Genomic DNA, 20,013 nt, shown 5'->3' on the forward strand with positions numbered 1-20,013 from the left:
TTAAACAAGACTGGTAGGTCCTGTCCCCCAGCCCCACCACCCAGGTGTATTAAGACCAAGCAGCAGGTTACAAAGTATTTCAAAGTATGTAATCTCAGTTCAGTTCAATTCTAAGTGAGAAAAGGGGTACCTTTTTAGAAATTTGTTCTGAGAAAACTATTAAGTGGCAAAGCCCAAGGCCAAACAGGATATTTCTATCTCAACCTACTTCTCATTTCCAGTTTATACTTTGGTAACTTACTTCCAAATTTTATTATCTTTGTTATTTTTCCCTTATTGAAATCCAGGACCTCATGCATGCCAAGTACGTGCTCTACCCGAGCTATACCTCTCATCCTCTATTTCATTGATTTTAAGATGCACATTTTTTCATATGTTAACAGTGTCATCAGGATTTACAATTCACAGAGTGTCATAACTGGCAAGTTTTCTCATTAGTACATAAAATGTCTTAAAATAGATCCTTCTCAACCATCATTTCCATAGTTCACACAGCAAATGCTCATACCAATAGCAGGAGAGACTACAGTACATTATGGCACGTAGGATCTCTGCCTTCCTAGCCTTTAGAATCTAGCAAATATGCTGGTTTCTCTGCCTCTAGCTTCCACTCCCCTTCTGGAGCCCACACTCTTAAGTTAGTTATCTAACAAGTGGTCAGGCCTGTTACTCCTCTGCTTATAACTCCCACTAAGGGATGATCTTGGGCTTCCATATCCACTAGGGACCACGTGCTGTAGGGATGGCCAAAGAGTGCCAGTGTCAGTATCTGTTGTTAAATTTCTAATTGTCCATCAGATCTTGGCCTAAGGTTTCATTTTCAATATAATTGTTTCTTCTCTTCCCTGTTGGGCCAGGCACTCTTTGCATCGCCAGGGCCTTGCACAATGCCTCGGACACACAAGAGCTTAGGAAGTATTTGTTGAGTTGAGAAAAAAAAAAAAACCTGCTTCCTTCACTGTTCACCCAGCCAGCACTGGCTCACACTTGTCCCCTTCTCTGTTCTTATTTAGCAAGAAAACTGAGGCACAGGCTTCCTTAAAATAGGCACACTGGTAAATACATGGGCAGTGAAAAACAAGTTTCAGGAAGGAAATTTGGGTTTGTGACTTTATTACTGGTAGTTTATTGCACAGCTTTTCTGCATCAAAAAACTATCTGCTAAAACGAGAAACAGGCGCATCTGAATTTAGATTTCCCTCAGCCCTCAAAAAGTAGTAATTCCCCTAAAAAAGAATCCATTCATCTAATTTTAAAGAAAATATACTTCTTACACAAGACAATCCAAATTGATGCAAAATATTTATTCCAAGTTAGTTATTTTATGCAGTAGTTTTCCCCCTCAACAGACCTGTGATAACCACATCTTTTAAATCTGTAAATAATGTTATCAAAATAATCTTAATCTTTGAAATCTCACAAAAATTTATATTTTACAATCCACCCTGAATATCAAGGCTGCAAGAATAACACAACATTTCCTATATCCAAATATTTTACAGCTGTACCCAGAAAGGAAAAAAAAGAAAGAAAAAAAAAAAAAAAACAAAACCAAAAAACCACATATACTTGGTTAAGGGCTAATGTTACCCGAGCAGCCAAAAATAAAATAAAATATCCAAATTATTAGCATTAATTTAATACAATTATAATTTCAATAGTCACTTTGTCATTGACAATGATTGCTTGAGCACAGGGGTGAGTGCCCCAAGGGCTGGTAGTAGAAGCTGTTGCTGCAGACCAGTGTCTCCTCCCCTCTGCACTGCCAGCTCCCACCTGTGCATCGCCCCGTATATACTGTGTGTATGTGTGTGTGTTAAAAATCTTTCCCACCACACAAAGGTCTCTCTACTAAGCAGCTAACAGGGAAGAACAACAACAACAAAAGCTAAACAAGCCAATCGCTCTCTCTTTGGGATATGATTATTTGCCTTGTGCACAAAGTATTTAACAACAACATAAGAAAAGGAAAAGGAATAGAACGATTGCTTCTGTATAATCCCTAAACACACAAGCTGAGTTTACTGGGTCAGATTTAACTGTAAGCATTTATATGCCTACTTCCAGGCATCGTCATCAGATGTTTCACTGCTACTGGTTTCCGTGTCCAAGTCCTCAAACTCTGCTTTACAAGTGCTTCTCCAAGGGGAGAACAGGCTGGAACTTCGGCTCTGCAAGAAGCCATTCTTCCCAAAGCCATTTCTTCTCAGCTGTGGTTGGCATGGGAAAGAAAGAAAAAGGACAACCATCAGTAACTACACTGGCCCACGGGACCTGGGAAAGACCAATCCTCAATTCATCTCTAGGCAGAATGTAGAGGGGGACCTTTCCAAGAAATTGAAGATTTCTCACAGGAGTGCTTTTCAAACTGCAATGTGCAAATGAATCATCTAATACTCTCCTGAAAATGCAGACTGATTCAGTAATGTCTGGGTAGGGTTTGAGATTGCCTATGTCTACAAGTTCTCAGGTGGTATGATGGGGGAACAGAGTTCTGAGTAGTGAAGTCTTTACGTCAGCCTGTACTTAGGACTTAGCACCACTGTTATTTATGCTTTAAGTACATACTACCAGAACGCAAGTTCTGCGAGGTATGTAGAGACCCCATTTGTCTTGTTCGTGGCTGTAAACCTTGGGGTCTGGCAGTGTTTTACTCAGAGAAAGAATCTAAGCATTTGTCAAAGAAATTCAAATAGGCTACCTGGCTTCCTGGCTCTGGCCAGAGGACTAGAGGGAAACCACGGGGCTGCAAGCAGAGGCGGCTCAGCCTCCTTCCCTAGAGACCGAGCCTCAGAACACAGCGCTGTGGTTCTTAACACACTACTTTCTGCAATCTGCTAACTACGGACCTCTTTTTTTTATCTACCACTGGAGATCCCTATGGAGAATGAGATGTTCCTCTGTATTTCTACAATGGCAACTAAATGTTTTCTTTTTCAAGGTCCTTCTCTCACCCTAAACTGGGGCTCCTCAAGGGCAACGACTGTCCTGACTCCTTTCTCTCCTAGTCATTAACTGGTCCCCAGGAAAAGTTTATGTATGACGTACCTGCTCTGTCTTCATATGGAACTCTTTGAGCTCATCCTCTGTGAGGGGAAGGCAATTCTCGTCATTTTCAGGATACTCCTGCCATCCCATTGCTTTCAATAACCTGATGCAGGCAGGCCAGACAAAGAAAATATGGTACCTTTAAGCCTAAGTGGGAACCCCACAACTTTCTAGAGCCCAGGGGCAGTGGTACCCACTTAGATGTTAAAGAAGAAACTTGGGTTTGTCTTTTCTTCCCAGTTGGATAAGCTTTTATTATGGCTACTTGGTGCCTGGAATTAAATGGGAGAATCTCACAGTTGTTCTTTCCAGAGCACAAGAGGTACAGAGAAGAGGCAGTAGAAGCAGCAGAAAATAAGACAGGATAAAGAAGAGTCAAACTGTCCCACAGACGAAAGAAATTTCACTGTCTCTTGTGAGCAAATTAGCACAGAGCCACATGTATCTTTTACTTTCATGGCATTGTGGGCTCCCCTCATAATGATGTGATCTTGCTGACCCCTTTTAAAGTTCCTGTGGACAGGAGCCTCCTTTCAGGAAGGTACTGCCATACTTTGCAGGCTCCATCTGCCGTCCAGTTGCCCAGGCAGCTTGGCTGGCTCTGTGTTCAAGGCCCTTGTTTAAAGAACAAGCTCCAGACCTGGGGGCCTCATGACTCCCAAGGCCCCTTAAAGGAATCTTGAGGTACCTTGATCACTTAGGTCAGGAGAGGCCAAGGGGCCATGAAAACAGTTCTAGGAAACAGGTCTCACCCCACTCCCCACTTCCAACTAGAGCCATTAACTGAGTCTGAAGCTAAACTACAAGAAGGCCTTAGAAAGGACAGAGTGAAAAAGCTGGCTGAGTGTGTCATGGCATGCCCAGCGGGCAATAGGCCAACCCACAGCATACACACAGAAACTGTGGTGCTATGGGCACTTCTCTCTGTATGCTGGACTCTGAAATGTCCTCTTAAGTATGTTCAAACTCCTTGTAGGCCATACACAGCATTCCTTGTGATCTGATCCTCACTTACCTGTGCTCTGCTTCCAGAGAGTGAGAGAGGACCTCCCCTTCCTCTTCTACTGGGAGAGCAAGACCATTTTGATGACAGCCCTCCTCTTCATTCTCCTTTGGTTCAGGTGTGCTATTGTCCTCCAACTGCGTTAAGGAAAGGAAGAATACATTTGGTTTAATGATCCTTTAGGGCAAGATAAGCAATCTACAAGATTAAGGAGTCAGAACCCAGGAAAGTGTTTTCTAGAAGAAAACCTCAGCCCAAAGGTTTTTCCCTTTTAAAAATGAAAAACTGCTCACCTTGCTCAGATTTCCCAAGGATACCACCTGGCTACTATCTTAACTTCAGGTCATGTCAACTGTGGCAGATGCTACTCGATGCCCATGTGGTATCAATTTTCTATTCTTCCTCACTGGTTTGAATTAAGGAACCAATGCTCTCAGCTTTTAGAGTTCACTTTCCTAGACTCCCTTGCAGCTAAGAGTGGCTATTTGACAGTTGGTCAATAAGAGTGTAAATGGAAATTGTAGCGTGGGCTTTTAAGAAAGCATTTTAAAAGGTACATTCTTTTTCAGGTTTTTGGCTGTCCTTTCCCTAACTAGAATGTGGATGGGAAGCCTACAGGAGCATAATTACCCTAAGTCCAAGGTGATCAAAAGTTTGCAAGTTTCCTGGTAATACCAATGAGCTGTCATTAACTTCTTGGACTGGAAACTCTAACGTTTCTGTTGCAGGATATTTGCACCCCCCCCCCCAAAACAACAAAAACTCTTGTTTTATGGTTTTGTTTGTCAGATTTTCTTATATTATGATTTAATATAATCCTGAGAAGATTCAGTTATTAACCAACTTCTTACAGCATCCAATTCAAGACTTAAGCAGTGCTGCCCTGTTTAAGAGCATCAAGTCTCAAGGCAATTATTGAAATAAGCCTAATTTTGAAATATGCTGACCAAAGGATTGAATTCACTTTATCACAGGCTGTTACTCCTACAGACAAATCTCTGTACATTTAAAAAATGTGCCACATCTTTCTCCCTTAAGAACAAAAAGCACATACATATAACACAGAAAAATACTTAATGATGCCCCACCAAACCCTATGCTCTTACATCCTCCAGCTTCTCACAGTCTCTGCTCTCTGAGAAGTCTCCATTCCGGTCATCCTTCAGAGTCTTCAGGAACTCGCTCTTCCTGTCAGTAGTTCTGCGGGTCAACTTGGTCAGACGAGAAGAGCTGATCTCAATTGGAGGAGTGGTGCTGGAGGGACTCTGGGCAAATACCACAAATAGGTTGCTCCTGATAGCAAAGAGTTAAGTACTGGGATGCTCTAGGTCATTTCTACATGTCACTGATTTTCAGAATCTGGTAGCCTATTTATCACTCTTTTACCAAAAAACCCCCAATTCTTTTCATTTAAACAGATTTTAGCTTTGCAGGGTTTTTACAGTTAAGACTAGATGGCTTATATAGCACCTCTTTGATCTTTCTACAGATGCCAGCATAACGCCAACACAGGCCAACACTGGTCTACCACAGGGCAACTACACTCCCAGACCCCACCCTGGCTACGGACCATCTCTGGATGCTAATGGGAACCACCAGTAAAGAAATGACTGTGAGCTAAGCACAGCTACAAAGGAAATGGAGCTAGAGCTATAGGTGTCACACTGCGTATGTCAATTTATGTCAGTGGGAAACAGCACCTTTAGAAAAGGCTGCTCGGCTTTATCCTCACTCACCTCTTTGGGAGAACTTAAAACTGTGCCACCAGCCAGTACTACCGGTTTGATAACAGAGATCGGACTGGTAAAAGCAGACTCCCGGCTAGAGGAAAGGGATCCTGATTTGTGTTCCATTCTGTTAGCTTTCCAGGCACTGGGCTACATGGGGAGAAAATAAATCAGTCAGAACAGCATGCAGACAAAAGCTCAGCTTGTAAGATCATCAAGCAAAGAGTGGAATGTTATGTGGGAATGAGTTCCCAGAGCTTGCCTGTCTCAATATATTTGGGAGGTATACAACCTTCAAGGAAAAAGGCAGACAGGAACCATAATAGCCATGGGATATTAATAGGTAATTCTTAAAAAGAGAACTCTAGTCCAGTAAGCTTGGGAGATGCTAAACTGAATAAAGTTCAACCACAGGTTTCTTTACTGTGTTATTTCTTAAAGCATTTAACTGTGTATGTGAATTTTAGAGGCAGATATAATACACAGCACTTTTCTAAACTTGACCCCTAAATGGCTTCTTTTATGGTGTGTTTGTTAACATTTGATATAATCCTGACATCTTCTCCTCACTCTCTTCAACCACCCTCCCTGAAAAAGCACAATAGAAAAATCACTCTTCTCAGGAATTTCATGGCAGGAAGCTAGATCCAGGTCACAGTGGGCAATGTAAGTGTCTAGGCAATCCTGGTTTTTAATCCAGAGGCCCTTCTTTTGCTTAGCCTTGTGGGCCCTGGTCCCAAGCATGAGGGCAGCAAAGTTTAACTGGTATACTCCATTTTTTTCTGAGCCAATCACTCTGTCTGAGGAGAACAGGGAAGATGAGGCACGTCAATGGAGTGAGTCTGAAGCAAGTAAAAAAAAAGGTCTGCTTCTCCAGAATGAAACAATCAGAACCAAGAGACCTCCAGTACAAAGGAATGGTCCGAGTGAAAAGAATTTCTTTCTTGTTATTAAAGAAGGTATGACAGGCTTTAGGAAAGGAATGAACCTAACAGAGTATCTACCATGTACTGGATGCCTGCCACAGTACTTTACTGAATTCTTAACCCAATCAGGTATTATGTCTTTTTACAGAGAATTACACTGAAATTAAGAAAGTTATGTAATTTTCCAAGGTTACTCAACTGGTATGCAATACTGTTTTCCACAATGCCTCCAAAAAGAACATGCAAGCAGATAAGAGACAACACCCCAACTGGAATAAAGATTAAATTTTTTCTTGCACTGATGAAAACTAAAGATGGCAGCTTATTCAGGCTAAATATCAAAGATGATAGTTTCCCAGAGCTGCAGAGGGTCACCAGATGCCTTGTCTTTCTTTTACCTTTGCCATCTCAGGGCACAGAAACAGCTGAGTTTCCGCCACAGCAGCACGACAGGTTTACCAGACAGTGTTACATGCAACAGGATACCTACATCTCTGCCCAACTTTATTCCAACTTAATTTTCAGTAACTCAAGCACTATGTTAGATAGCTGGCTGCTCACTAGAGAAAACAATTATGCCCTGGGCCCCCTTTATTATAGGAATTATAGTAGAAACCACTAAAGTGAGGTACAAACTATTATGTATAAAAGAAGCTACGAGGATATATTGTGTAACACATGGATTATAGCCAGTATTTAACAGTAACTATAAATGGAATATAACCTTTAAAAATTATGAATCACTATATTGTTCACTTGTAACTATTATATATTGTACAGCAACTATACTTCAATAATAAACAAATAAATACATAAAATAAAGGGGGGAAAAAAAAGAAATCCACTAAAGCAAACCACGTATAAACCACTGTTTTCTTTCTAAAATACCCTGTCCTTTCCTCTGAATTCCAAATCAATCCCAACTCTCCACCTCAAATAATCTTGCCTTCTCATACTGGACTGAGAAGTTGGAAGTCATTGGATCCAATCTTTCCCCAATTTCCTCCTTTGCATCTCAAATTCCTTTGATAGCTCCCCCTCTTCTACATCTGTTTATTCTCATTCCTTTGTGAACTTATCAATTATTTCTCCTTTGTATCTCTAATCTTCTCTCCTCTTCTTCCATTTTATCTATAAACATGCTAAGCCACTTTACTGAAGCCAAGGGGAGAAAAAAACCAAAGATTTATTTTCCCTCATATTGCCATCCTTTTATTGTCGAACTTTGCTGCATAAGTCAGTATCTGCTGTCTTTCACCTGCTCATTATTACTATTTAATTCCCCACAGTACTCACCTCTGTCCCTATTTTAATATGACAGCTCTTTCAATAAATAAGCAAAAATCTTGTCCTCATATTACAAGGCTAGCTTTAAAAAAATCTGTTTTGGTGGAATGAGAGATCACTGATTATCCATCTTTTTTTTTAAACATTTTTTATTGATTTATAATCATTTTACAATGTTGTGTCAAATTCCAGTGTAGAGCACAATTTTTCAGTTATACATGAACATATATATATTGTTACATTTTTTTCTCTGTAAGCTACCATAAGATCTTGTGTATACTTCCATCTTTTTTGAACCTGTCCCTCTTTTCCTTCTCAATTCCCTGATGCTTCACTCTCTTCTCACTTCCTGAATTCCTTCCAGTCTCTTCAGCGGATGGAGGCATACTCCAGGGATCTAGCCTCAGTGCTCCTCTGCTGTAACATGTTACTAGGTAAACTTCATTAGAAAAACTAGTTATTTGTAACTGTTTAATCATTGAAATTGTTAAAATCATGCAGATAATATGACCCCTAAACTCTCACCTGAGCTTTTATAAAAACCTTCATCATTTGGCTTTAGTCTTACTTCCCTCCACCACTTCCCAACTACTAGCCATATTTAATCACTTGTCTTTTCCAAACATGGCATGTTTTACTTCCCTATTTTTTTTAGGTAACACATAATTCCTTTGCCTGGAATGCCTCACCTACTTGCTCCCTAATAAACTCCTACTGTTTTTAAACTACCATTTAATGACTACTTGGGATATGCCAGTACTATATTCCAAGTACTTTCTAAAGAGTAGCATGAAGTCTGACTCTAAAACCTGAATTCTCATCCTTCTCTCTCCTTCTAATCCTTCAAGATGGGAAGCATTCTGGGGCAGTGGAAACAACCCTGGTTTGAAGTCAGACAAACCTATAACTTTATTAGTGATGTAATCTCAGATTACACAATTTTCCACACTCTAGGCTTAGAGTAAATGTTATAATATGTAAAAAGCCTAGTGAATATCCTGGAACATAGTAAGATGTCAACAGATGGCAGATCTCTTTTCTTGGCCCCTTCAAAACCTAGTTCATATAATGACCTTATCTGTAAAGACTCTGAGGACTCTCTCCAGGCAGAGCATGCAGAGGAGTACAATTATATTTATATCCGTCTCTTCACTAGACAGCAACTCTGAGATTATTTTGTACCTCTAGTGACATACAGCTTTTAATACACAGATACTCAATGTGTAATAACTGTTGAACACCTAGAGAAAATGAATGAACAGATAAACCGACATTTGCCTACTAGTTATCTCATCTCTTCCTTCCTTTAACATCTCACATTCAAGGGTCCCAGAACCACTCTCATCAACTTTTCCTGAACTTTTCCTGATAACTCTTCTTTCTCTCTTCTCTACCTCCAGTGAAATGGTTCCAAAGTTATCCCAGTTTCCTGGGGAAGAATGCTCTGTGTCCTGTTTTCTTCCTCCGTCTGATTTGCTTCCCACTGTGTGCCATCATTTCCTCCCTCCTCTACCCACTTGCATCATCCCTGTTCAGGCTTTACTATCTTTTACAAGGACGGTTTATAGCAAACTTTACATTAGCTTTCCTTTTTTGTTCAATCCTCAAATCATTTCCATACAATAGGACTAGACAGATTTTAAGCTCTGTGTTATGAGTTTTATCCTTTTATCCTTCCTTGTGAAGCCCTTTAGGATATGACGCTGTCTCACTCATGTACCCTCTTCTTCTATAGGTTGACAGAATGCCCGGAGACATTTCAAATGAAGTAACACTTATGAAAACTCTAAAGGAATAGAACAAAACAAATGTGCTGGCATTTGATAATAACTTCCATTTATTACCACTTACTATATGGTAGTTTTAAATACTTCATAAAATTTTCTTACTCCTCAAAACCCCTTAAAAGATAGGTACTATTACCTCCATTTTATAGATGATAAAATTGAGACTTAGAATGTTAGAAACTTGTCCAAATCCAAGGTCTTATTATCAAGAAGAGGGAGCGAAGTGAAATCTGTCTGCCTCAAAGCCCTGCTGTTAATTTCCATGCTACACTGCTTCTCTCTATAGTAGTTGCTCTCTTGACTTGAATTCACATTCTTTTCCTTCTACATTGGAGGAACAAATATTATCCTAAACCCCTTTCAAAAATAATTCCACTTGTCAATCAGTTTATTCCCACTCATTTCTTCTTGGGTCATGATCCTTTTAATGATCTTTCAAGTTGTCCCTAGGGGCTTCTAGCTACAGATTTTCTCCATCCTTTCACTTAACTCTATACCACCTATATTCTGTTTCTGTTTACTGTCAAAGGTGCCACTACCACCACTTTCACCCACATAATTCCTGAATTCTCTGAAATCTTGTTTTGCAGCCCTAAATGTACTCTCCTAAAACCTCAAATGAAATGTCACCAAAACCTTTCCAACTCCTAAGGTCCCGTTTTTTCAGTTATTCCTTCAACTTAACAGCAGCAATTGACAAGTGCTAACAACTCTGGCTGCTATCTTAAACTCACCCACCTCGATTTCTGTGGTGACATACCTTTTTTTCTATGTCTGAATCACAATTTCTCAGTCCTACTGATTACACTGTTATTTACCTATTTATGGAATATTAAATATGTCCCTAAGTCTAATTTTCCCATTTTTCTATCCTCTTTCCCTTAGAGATTCTATCTACTCCGAGAACTTCATTATAACTAGAATAATAACCCTTAGTCCTGGTATCTCTCCAGTGCTACTAGGAGGAATTAAAATGGTTCATTCACTATCCCTCAAATATGTCTAGTGTTTTGTTTCCAGAACTTTTTATATAACTACCTCTTCTAATTAGCAATGTTCTCCAGACATTTTCCTGCACATCCAAATCTGGACCATCCTCCAAAGATGATTTCAAATTATAGTTTTTTCGTAAAATTTTCCTTGATGGTCATAGTCTAAGCTGACCTTGCTCCTCTGAACTGTGTAAATAAATAGTGTTTAATTAATTTAGTTATTCCATATCTGTTCAAGATTTGTTTTAGGATCTGTTGTTATTTTATTTCATACACAATCACATGACCTTATATTGTTATAGCCTGTCATCTCAATTAGACTTTCAGCTCATGGGAGGGTCAGGACCAATGTCATACTTCTTTGTTCACCAAAGTGCTTGCGCACAGAGAAAAGGGAATTAATACTGTGTTCTTTTTTCCCCTCAATAACAGTAAATTCTGTTTGTTTCCTTGCAGTGGCTGGAATTGATTCAAGCAATTATCATGTGCTTTTGTGAGGGTGCTAGGGATACAAATATGAAAAGGACCTAAAGTCCTTAAGGAGATTACAACCAAATGAAGAAATAGATGCAATAAAGTATTATTATAAATATTGTGATAAGGGACAGAGTGCTATTCAATCAGAGATACAAAGCTTAATTAGAACTTTAGATGTATGAGATAGAAAAGGATTCACAGAGAGGATGACATAAACTTGAAGGATAATTTCCCAGGTAAGATAAAGAAAGAGCAGTAAAATGTAAAAGATAGACTGGGCTTAGACTATAAAGAATTATACATGCCACCACTAAGGAGTCTGGACATTATAAGATCAGGGGTTGCTAAGTTATAACCCACAGGCCCAAACTGGACCAAAGCCTATTTTGTATGGCCCAGGAACTAATGGTTTTTCACATTTTTAAAGGGTTGGAAAAAAAAGAAAAAGTTTCAAAAAGATCATATGTCATATGTGACCAGCAAAGTCTAAAATACCTATTATCTGGCTCTTTACAGACAAAGTTTACCAACCCCTGCTATATAGATGGTTTTAAATAACTGAAGGGATTTAATGGGAAAGGATGTGATATATTCAAACTGTTTTAGGATAATCATTCTGGCAGCTCTGAGGACAACATTATGGAGAAATGAGGAAACAGAAGAGTACACTACAATAGTAAATGTGAGATGACAAGGGCATAGGACATCAAAGAGGGAAAAACTGACAGGGACTTTGTAACTGCCTGGTAGAGGGGAATGAGTAACGAGGAAGAAGAAAGCAGCAGCCATGATATTCAGCTAAGTGATCAAATGGATGTTGATGTTATAATGAAAACAGCAAATGAGGAGAAGTAGGTTTATGAGATGAACCTAATGAATATGAGAGGCCTACAAAAATACAGTTGGCAGCAGCAGAGTTTGGAGGCAGTACAATACTATGCATATAACTTAATGATACTGAATGAATATCTGGTGAATGACTCAACAGGAAAAAATTACTGAAAAATTTTCTGATTTATTCCCCAACTTCTGCTTTATAAGATTCTTATACTGATTCCAAATCATACCTTAGAAGGAGGTGGTACAGGCTTAGGAACCAGGTTCTTATAGACACTTGGAACCATGGTTGACGATTTGTTTCCATTTGCATGGTGAGATCCTGGTGAGGTGAATGCTGCAGAGAAAGCAGCAGCAGGATCTTCTTTGGAAACTTTTTTGATGACTAGCATTTTGGAGGGCTGCTTGGCACTCGGTGGGTTTTCTGTGAAATACAATGGTGGAAAGATAAAACAATGTCAAACCTATTGGTTAACATGAAGCACAGGTCATACAAAGGCCTTATTTTCAACGAACAGCTGACAGCTGAGACTAAGGGACAAACATTTCCTAGTCTGAACATGACAAATACTTTTCAAAAGTGACACTACTCAGAAACAATAGGAAAAAAGGCAGCATCTGAAGCACTTGGTTCTAAATTCATAATCAACCAAAAAGCCCGAAGATGTTAGCAGTCTTTCAGGGGCATAACATGTCTAGTGTATGGTGTGATCACTCAGGCATAGACCAAACAAGAATATATCCAAGGGTGGCAACTCCTGTCAGCATGGGAATGGCGAGAGATGAGGAAATTGGAGAAAGGCGTCTGCCATGGGACCTTCTAAGGCAAACTAGAGCAATGCTATACGCCATCAACAAAGAGGAAACGGTACAGCAACTGCCCTTAATCCTGTAACTGAGGTCCAAACCTAGTATTCAGATATGTTAAGGCCTTCCCAGTAAGATTCATGGTTGCTGAACACGTCTAAGGTAGGGACTAGGGCAGTCCAATCTATAAATGCCAAAGACCCTAATGCCACAGGATTAGGCTCGGTTCGAAACACATTGATTTGTCTTTTGATTTTTTGTAAGGCTAGTTATTTCCAACATATACATATGTGTGTATTTATATATGTTTCTCCTTGCCCTATACTACAAGAATTTATAATTGCCAAAAACAACAGAAAACCCCCCAAATTCAGCAACTGGACTCTGGTTGAACAAAATGGTCTGTAGGATATAATATTATACAGCCTTTCAAAGAACATTTTTAGAAGAGTATTTATTTAGTAACATGAAAGAATGCTTAAGAATATATTGGTATTTCTACCAAACATTTAGGAGATGAAATAGAAACACCTTGAAATTTAATTGTTACCAGCAAATTAGCAATGTTAACTACTAATTACTAATTAAAACTACTTCTTATGAACATATTATATTATTCTCCCTTTGCTTAATATCTGCTTCCAAATTCAGGGCTCTACAAACTCTCAATTGTCTGCATTCTGACTTCACTACCATTACGTATCAATGGTATTTTGCAGGGGAAATAAGAGCTAATACCATGTGCAAATGGATGAGATGAGAAACAAGAAATAAACAAACAAAAAGAGGTAAAGAATTTTTGCTCCTCTCCCTGCTAAGAAAAATTTAAAGTTGTGCCTTTAAAATGGCAAAATCTACCTACCCCACACTCCAGAAGGGGTTCCAATAGGTCTGCATGGCTGATTCTGTTTGCCAGCTTCTGGATTCAAAGAAGGCTAGGAAAAAAAGGCTAAATTAATGGTTGATACAGGAAGCTATTCATTTTGGCACTTTTGGCACTTTTTGCAAAGTAGCCTTCACCATGAAACCTATCAAAGAATTATATATCAGCAGCACTTATTTAACACTGTATTCAAAATTAACAAATAAACAGAAGATACTGAATTGCCAAATCAGTAGGTCTTATATTAATCTCAGACTCTCTTGGGTTTCATTTCCTTTAATATAAGAAGATTTAAAAAATTTTTTTAAATAAACAGACTAAATATGCAAGTTCTCATCTTCCTATAGGATATGAACGCCAAATAAGGAGGCATAGAAAACTGAATGAACAAGGAAGTGGATCACTTTTTTCAGATTTAAGGAGGACAAATCTGGTCAGTGAAATATACAGTATTCACAGCAGTTCTAATAAGACTGTTTTAGGGCAGAGGCACACCATGTACCAGGGACTGTGCTAGGAATACAAAGGGAATTAAGATAATTAAGAAGAACCCTTATTCCCACAAGGATCACAGTTTCACTACAAAGATAAACTTGTAGACAAATAAATACAATAAAAGGTTATAGAGGCTATGTTAAAAATTCTCATTAGGGAAGAAGTAGTACTAAGGGAAACGTCGATTCTACTAGAAAGAGAAGTGCTATCAGGAAAGGCTTCACTAGAGGTGATTATTAAGAAGAGTCCTTAAAGATGAATTTCAAAGAATGCTCAATGAACACCAAGACAGGAAAAACATGAAGAGAATAGAATATTCAGAGATCTATGAACAGTTCAGCATTAGTACTAGAGAAGGAGAGGATCCTTCTTTGGGGAAAGAGATGCCTGGCAAAGTAGGTTAAGAGCCAGATTGTGGAGTATTTTTAAGGCAGATTGGATTTTATTCTTTAGGTATGAGGATCCATCCCTCATGTAGAGTTAACATGATCCTATCACTAGTTTACAAGTTTGGTAGGAGCTTGAAGGATGTATTTCAGAGGTTTAAATATCAACTAAGAGACTATTAGGAGACCAATTCCATAGTCCAGGAGAGTAAGGAAGGCAACAGGAGTACAGGAAAAGATGACGGGAAGGATGGAGAAGTGTTAAGGGCAATAGGCTGGACTTAATAACTAACTGTATAGAGGGTGTGAGAATGATACTGGTGTCTAAACCCAAACTTTACAATCTAGTACAGAGGAGGAAAATGGCTTTTTAGCACAACTGACTGTGGGACATTAAACAAAAAGTAGATGCCCAGACTCCACTACAGAGCTTCTGAATCAAAATCTCCAGGAGTGGGGCCCCAGCAGGGATGTATTTTCAACCAGTCAAGGGGAGACCCACTAGCATAGAACAAGCACAGACACAAAGTGAACTATTAACTCATTATATAAATGAACAGATCAGTGACAGAATATGGACAAGTAAATACACTCTTCTAGATGGAACAGGACAGACAGTAGGTGTCTATATGGATAAAAGCTATGTCTTCTTGTTTTTGTAGCCCTATGTTCTTAGTCACATTACACCTAGTATTTTCAGAAACACTGCCCCCATTTAGTTGGCATCTTCAATCCCTTTCCACTGATTTTTAAAAACAGTAAAATATAACATAGATACAGAAAGCTGCATAAAACAAATGGGCAAAAATTTCTTGTAATCATCACTCAACTTAAGCAACAGAATATTACCAGCCAAAACAGAAACAATTTATAAGCCTCATTGAAAAAAAAAAATCCTTCCCCCCTCTCTAAAAATAACCAGTCTCCTAACTTCTGGTGACCATCACTTCTCTTTTACCACCCAAGCGTGTATCCCTCAAACTATAGGTTTTGTTTCCAAAAATCATCTCTTAATTTACAGGTTTCGCTAAAAACATTCTATACCTCTGCATTTCCTACAAAATTGGTCATTGGTTCTAGAGGCGATAGGATCCCCTTCCCCCCTTTTATTTTGGCAAGGTAACTACTTGCTGGTTTTGTGTTCTTTCCTTAGGAGACACCTAACGTCTGGCTGTGCTCATTTTTGTGATGTTAGCAGACACTGAGGCTCACAGCCTTAAACTATCAACTAACTACAAGCTACAAAACAACGATCATATATTTTATCATTCTTTCTTTACAAGTTAGTGTATTTCCATAAAAAGGAACTTCCTCTCATCTATTTGGTGACTCAGTGGTATAATTCATATGGAAAAGACCAAATACATGCCTGGACTTAGTTATTAAGTTATTAATTGTATACGGGGTGTGAGAATGCCACTAGTGTCCCAACCCAAACTTCTAAGGTGAGGTATCATCGTGAACTTAAAGATTTAATCATATTTGATGTGATTCAAACACTTGAAGTTATTACCCCTTAATTGATGAATGAAATATCCCAAGTTTGGCCAGTGAGGACCTCTTCAATTTAGTTTCTGAATCCTTTTGATACAACTCTAATGGTCTTTAATTACTTCTTTGCTATGTAGTTTGACAAAATATTCCAAGCTTATCTTTAAATATCCTGACCAGAAATAGCATCTCAAGATCATAATTTGGGCACTAGGGACACTCATTGTTATGGCATTGGTCATTGCTTTTAGGACTTTTCAGTGGACAGAGCCTGGAAATATATATATAGACAAACACATTTTCAAAGATGAAAATGACCTCATGATTTCTTATTGGTATTTCCAATTCAAATTGAGTGCCTTGGGGTTTTTACCAAACATCTTCTATTTTTTATCTGTATTTCCATTCCTCTACACAAAGAATCCTGGTTTTTAAGGACACAAGGCGTAGAGTATGATCTTCAATTGCTTTATTCCGTATTACAATAGCCTCAGAATAACAATATCAATATCATACCACAAATATGGTTAATAAAATGTTGTTCTTACACAATGGTATTTGTCTGTGACCTTTATAAATGAAATTTGACAGAGCATAAAATCCTTGGTTCACATTTTGAGTATTGAAATTGTTACTGCACTGACTTGTGTTGTCAGAGTGTATCTAATTTTCTTTCTTTTATAAGTCATTTGTTCTTTATGTCAGGATGCCCAAGATACTTTTCTTTTTTGCTTTGAGTCTAGTATTTCATAAGACTAAGTATTGCATGTTCTGGCTGTTCTTTCAATTTGTGGCTTCAAATCTTATTGTATTTCATGAAATTATTCTTGAATTATACTTGAATTATACTCTGTAGAATCTTTTGTAATTCTTTATAGAAACCTCAATTTGAAGTTTGTGTGATTTTTCCCCATGGTTAGATTCAGGTTATGAATTTTGGGAAGGAATTTATGGGGGTGGTATTGGATTCTCAATGCTTCACATCAGAAGGCTTGTAGATATGTTTGTTCCATGATAGTTGATGTTAATCTATTTTTTAAATCAACTAAAGCTTACATACAATGAAATGCACCAATACTAAGTATACCATTCCATGAGGTTTTAAAAATACTTACACCTCCCAACCTCTACAAAGATAAAAAGTACTTCCTACCATCAGCAAGTTTCCTAATGCCCTTTCCCAGTCAATCTCCACTCCACACAGGCAATCATTGTTTTTTCTTTCCCACCACAGATTTGCCTGTTGTAGAATGTCATACAATTGGAATCATACAGTATGTACCCTTTTGTGTAAGGTTTCACTGAAATTCATTACATTGTTCTATCAGTCATTCTTTTTTATTACTGAGTAAGTAGTCCATTACATGATTACACCACAATTTTTCTATTCCTGCTATGACAGACATTTCAGTTGTTTCCAGTTTTGGCTTGTTAAGAATAAAATTACAATAAACAAACATATACTTTCATTTCTCTTTAGTAAATACCTAGAAGTGGAAGTGGTGGGTCACAGGGTAGGTTTATGTTTAGTTTTATAAGAGACTGCCAGACATTCTTTTTCCCAAAATGGTTGTGCTACACTCCTATTAACAATGTATCAAAGTTCCAAGTGCTCAAAAAATGTCACCAAAGTTTAGTGTTTTCAGACTTTTAAGTATCAGTCATTGTGGTGGGTGTCAGCAGTATTTCACAGTGGTCTTAATTTGCAGTTCCACATTTCCCTTATGACTAATGACACCAATTTTTAAAAGTGCCTACTGACTGTTCGTACATCTGCCTTTGTGATATTGTTCAAATCTTGTTCATTTTTTAAAAATTGAGTTTTAAGAGTTATTCATATTATGGGTACAGGTCCCTTTTCAAATCTATGTTTTGCAAATATTTTCTCTGTGAAATGAGTAGAAGCTTTAAATTTTTATGAAGTCTGATTTATCAATGTTTTTCCTTTATGGTTATTGCTTCCTGCATCCAAAGAAATTTTTTTAATCTCCTATGCTAGAAAGATATTCTCCCAAGTTTTCTTCATTTTAGGCCATACATTTAGGTCTATAATCCATCTCAAATTCTCTCTCTCTTTTTGGTATGCTATGTGGCAGAGGCAGATATATGTGTGTGTGTTGTTTCGGCACCATTTGTTAAAAACACATTTCTTTTTTCCCTTGGCCTGCTTTGGTACCTTTGTTGAAAATCAAATGGCCATATAAATGTAGGTTTTATTTTTGGGCTCTCTATTCTGCCCCACTATCACTCTATTCTTACAATAATGTGACATTATTTTGACTACTGTACCTTTATACAAAGTCTTCAAGTTAGGTAGTATAAGTCCTCCAACTTTGTTCTTTTTCAAGATTGCTTTAGATATATGTCTTTTTATTTCAATATAAATTTTAGAATAATTTTGTCATTTTATACAAGAAAGCATGTTGGTTGTGGCTGTGCACAATCTATAGAGTTGACGTGCTGACCATGGGAGTCTTCCATTTCAAAGCCTTCCATTCAAAACGGTATCTCTCTCCTTTTATTTAGATAATTTCTCTTGGCCATATTTTGTGGTTCACTATTGATGTCTCTCACATCTTCTGTTAAATTTAGTCCTAGGCAGTTTTTAAAGTTTTTTTTTTTTTTTTAAATACAAAAGATATTTTATAAAACTCCATTTCCCAACTGCTTGTTGCTAGTGCAGCTGACCATCGAACCACACAGGGGTTAGGGGCACCAACCCTCAGCACAGTGGAAAATCCAAGTATAACTTATAGTTGGCCTTCCATATACATATAAGCTGTGGTTTTGTATCTGTGGAGTCAATCAACTGGGGATCATACCACAGTATTCACTACTGAAAAAAATCTGCACATAAATGAACACCAGTAGTTCAAACCCATGTTGTTCAAGGGTCAACTGTATATAAAAAATATAATTTTTTAATATTGACTTTATATTCTGAAATTTTGTTAATTCTGTATAGAGTCCTTAGGATTTACTATGTAAATAATCATGTCACCTGTGAATAGAGACTTTCATTTCTTCCTTTTAATTTGTATGCATTTTATTTCTTTTTCTTGCCTTACTGCACTTGGCAGGATCTCCAGCACAATACTAAATATAAGCAGTGAGAGTAAAATCCTAATACTACTCCCAAGCTCTGCTTTTATTGGAGAACTGGGAACACTCAAAGATAAGGCTACACTGTTGCTATCCTCTCAGAATCCCTTCTCTCCACAGATTACCTACTCCTCAGGTTACATTAAAGTCTCTCAATCCTACAAGACTCTACCCTCACACCTGGCTCCTCTTTCCCCAGGGAACAGTGTACTACTCATTGCCAATTCATTCTCTAATCCTTGGAAAGTCACATCAAACTGCCAAATACAAAGCTCTCTCCCACATTTAATTACAGCTACCATTTTAAAACCTAAATATGTCAAGGTCTGTGGTAAACATCTCACATCATTCAATGTATGTGATCTTTATTCCTCACTACAATGTTTCAAGGTAGGTATTACTATCCATCTAACAACTCAGGAAGAATTAGGGTTATTATACTTGTCCAATGTACCAATACAGGACTGTTAATTACATTAAACGAATACTATTTTAAAACAAAAAATAACTTTCTAATTATACAATGTATAGGAAAAAATAATATAGAAAACCCACTGTAAACAATTATGCCCCCAAATACCTTTTATTTGTTATTTTTAACTATTCTTTCTTCATACCCCGTTCTTCTTCAACCAAGTACTTAATTCTCCCTTACTGCTACTCCACAGGTTCTGCTCTAGGCCTCCTCTCTGAATAGATTACTCTACTCAGGTGACTGTCCATCCATAAATCTCAACTTCCATGTGCATACCTCTGATCTCACCA

General features: G+C 38.0%; 1 protein-coding gene across 6 annotated transcripts in view; it reads right to left on the bottom strand.

The window, feature by feature from the left end:
• Window positions 1–1,082: 1,082 nt before the first annotated feature.
• The window catches only part of GPBP1L1 (GC-rich promoter binding protein 1 like 1), a 48,686-nt gene continuing 29,755 nt past the window's right edge, over window positions 1,083–20,013 (bottom strand). For all 6 annotated transcript variants that reach the window (XM_014553963.2, XM_032494168.1, XM_032494167.1 and 3 more), the window contains 7 exons: window positions 13,754–13,826; window positions 12,315–12,508; window positions 5,788–5,928; window positions 5,158–5,316; window positions 4,064–4,188; window positions 3,049–3,151; window positions 1,083–2,210 (listed from right to left, as the gene is read on the bottom strand). In XM_014553963.2, coding sequence (XP_014409449.1) covers window positions 2,058–2,210; window positions 3,049–3,151; window positions 4,064–4,188; window positions 5,158–5,316; window positions 5,788–5,928; window positions 12,315–12,508; window positions 13,754–13,826 — 948 coding nt within the window. In that variant the 3' untranslated portion in view covers window positions 1,083–2,057. The remainder of the gene's footprint in view (window positions 2,211–3,048; window positions 3,152–4,063; window positions 4,189–5,157; window positions 5,317–5,787; window positions 5,929–12,314; window positions 12,509–13,753; window positions 13,827–20,013) is intronic.

Source organism: Camelus ferus, chromosome 13, assembly GCF_009834535.1.
Source record: "Camelus ferus isolate YT-003-E chromosome 13, BCGSAC_Cfer_1.0, whole genome shotgun sequence".
Classification (NCBI taxonomy): Eukaryota; Metazoa; Chordata; class Mammalia; order Artiodactyla; family Camelidae; genus Camelus; species Camelus ferus.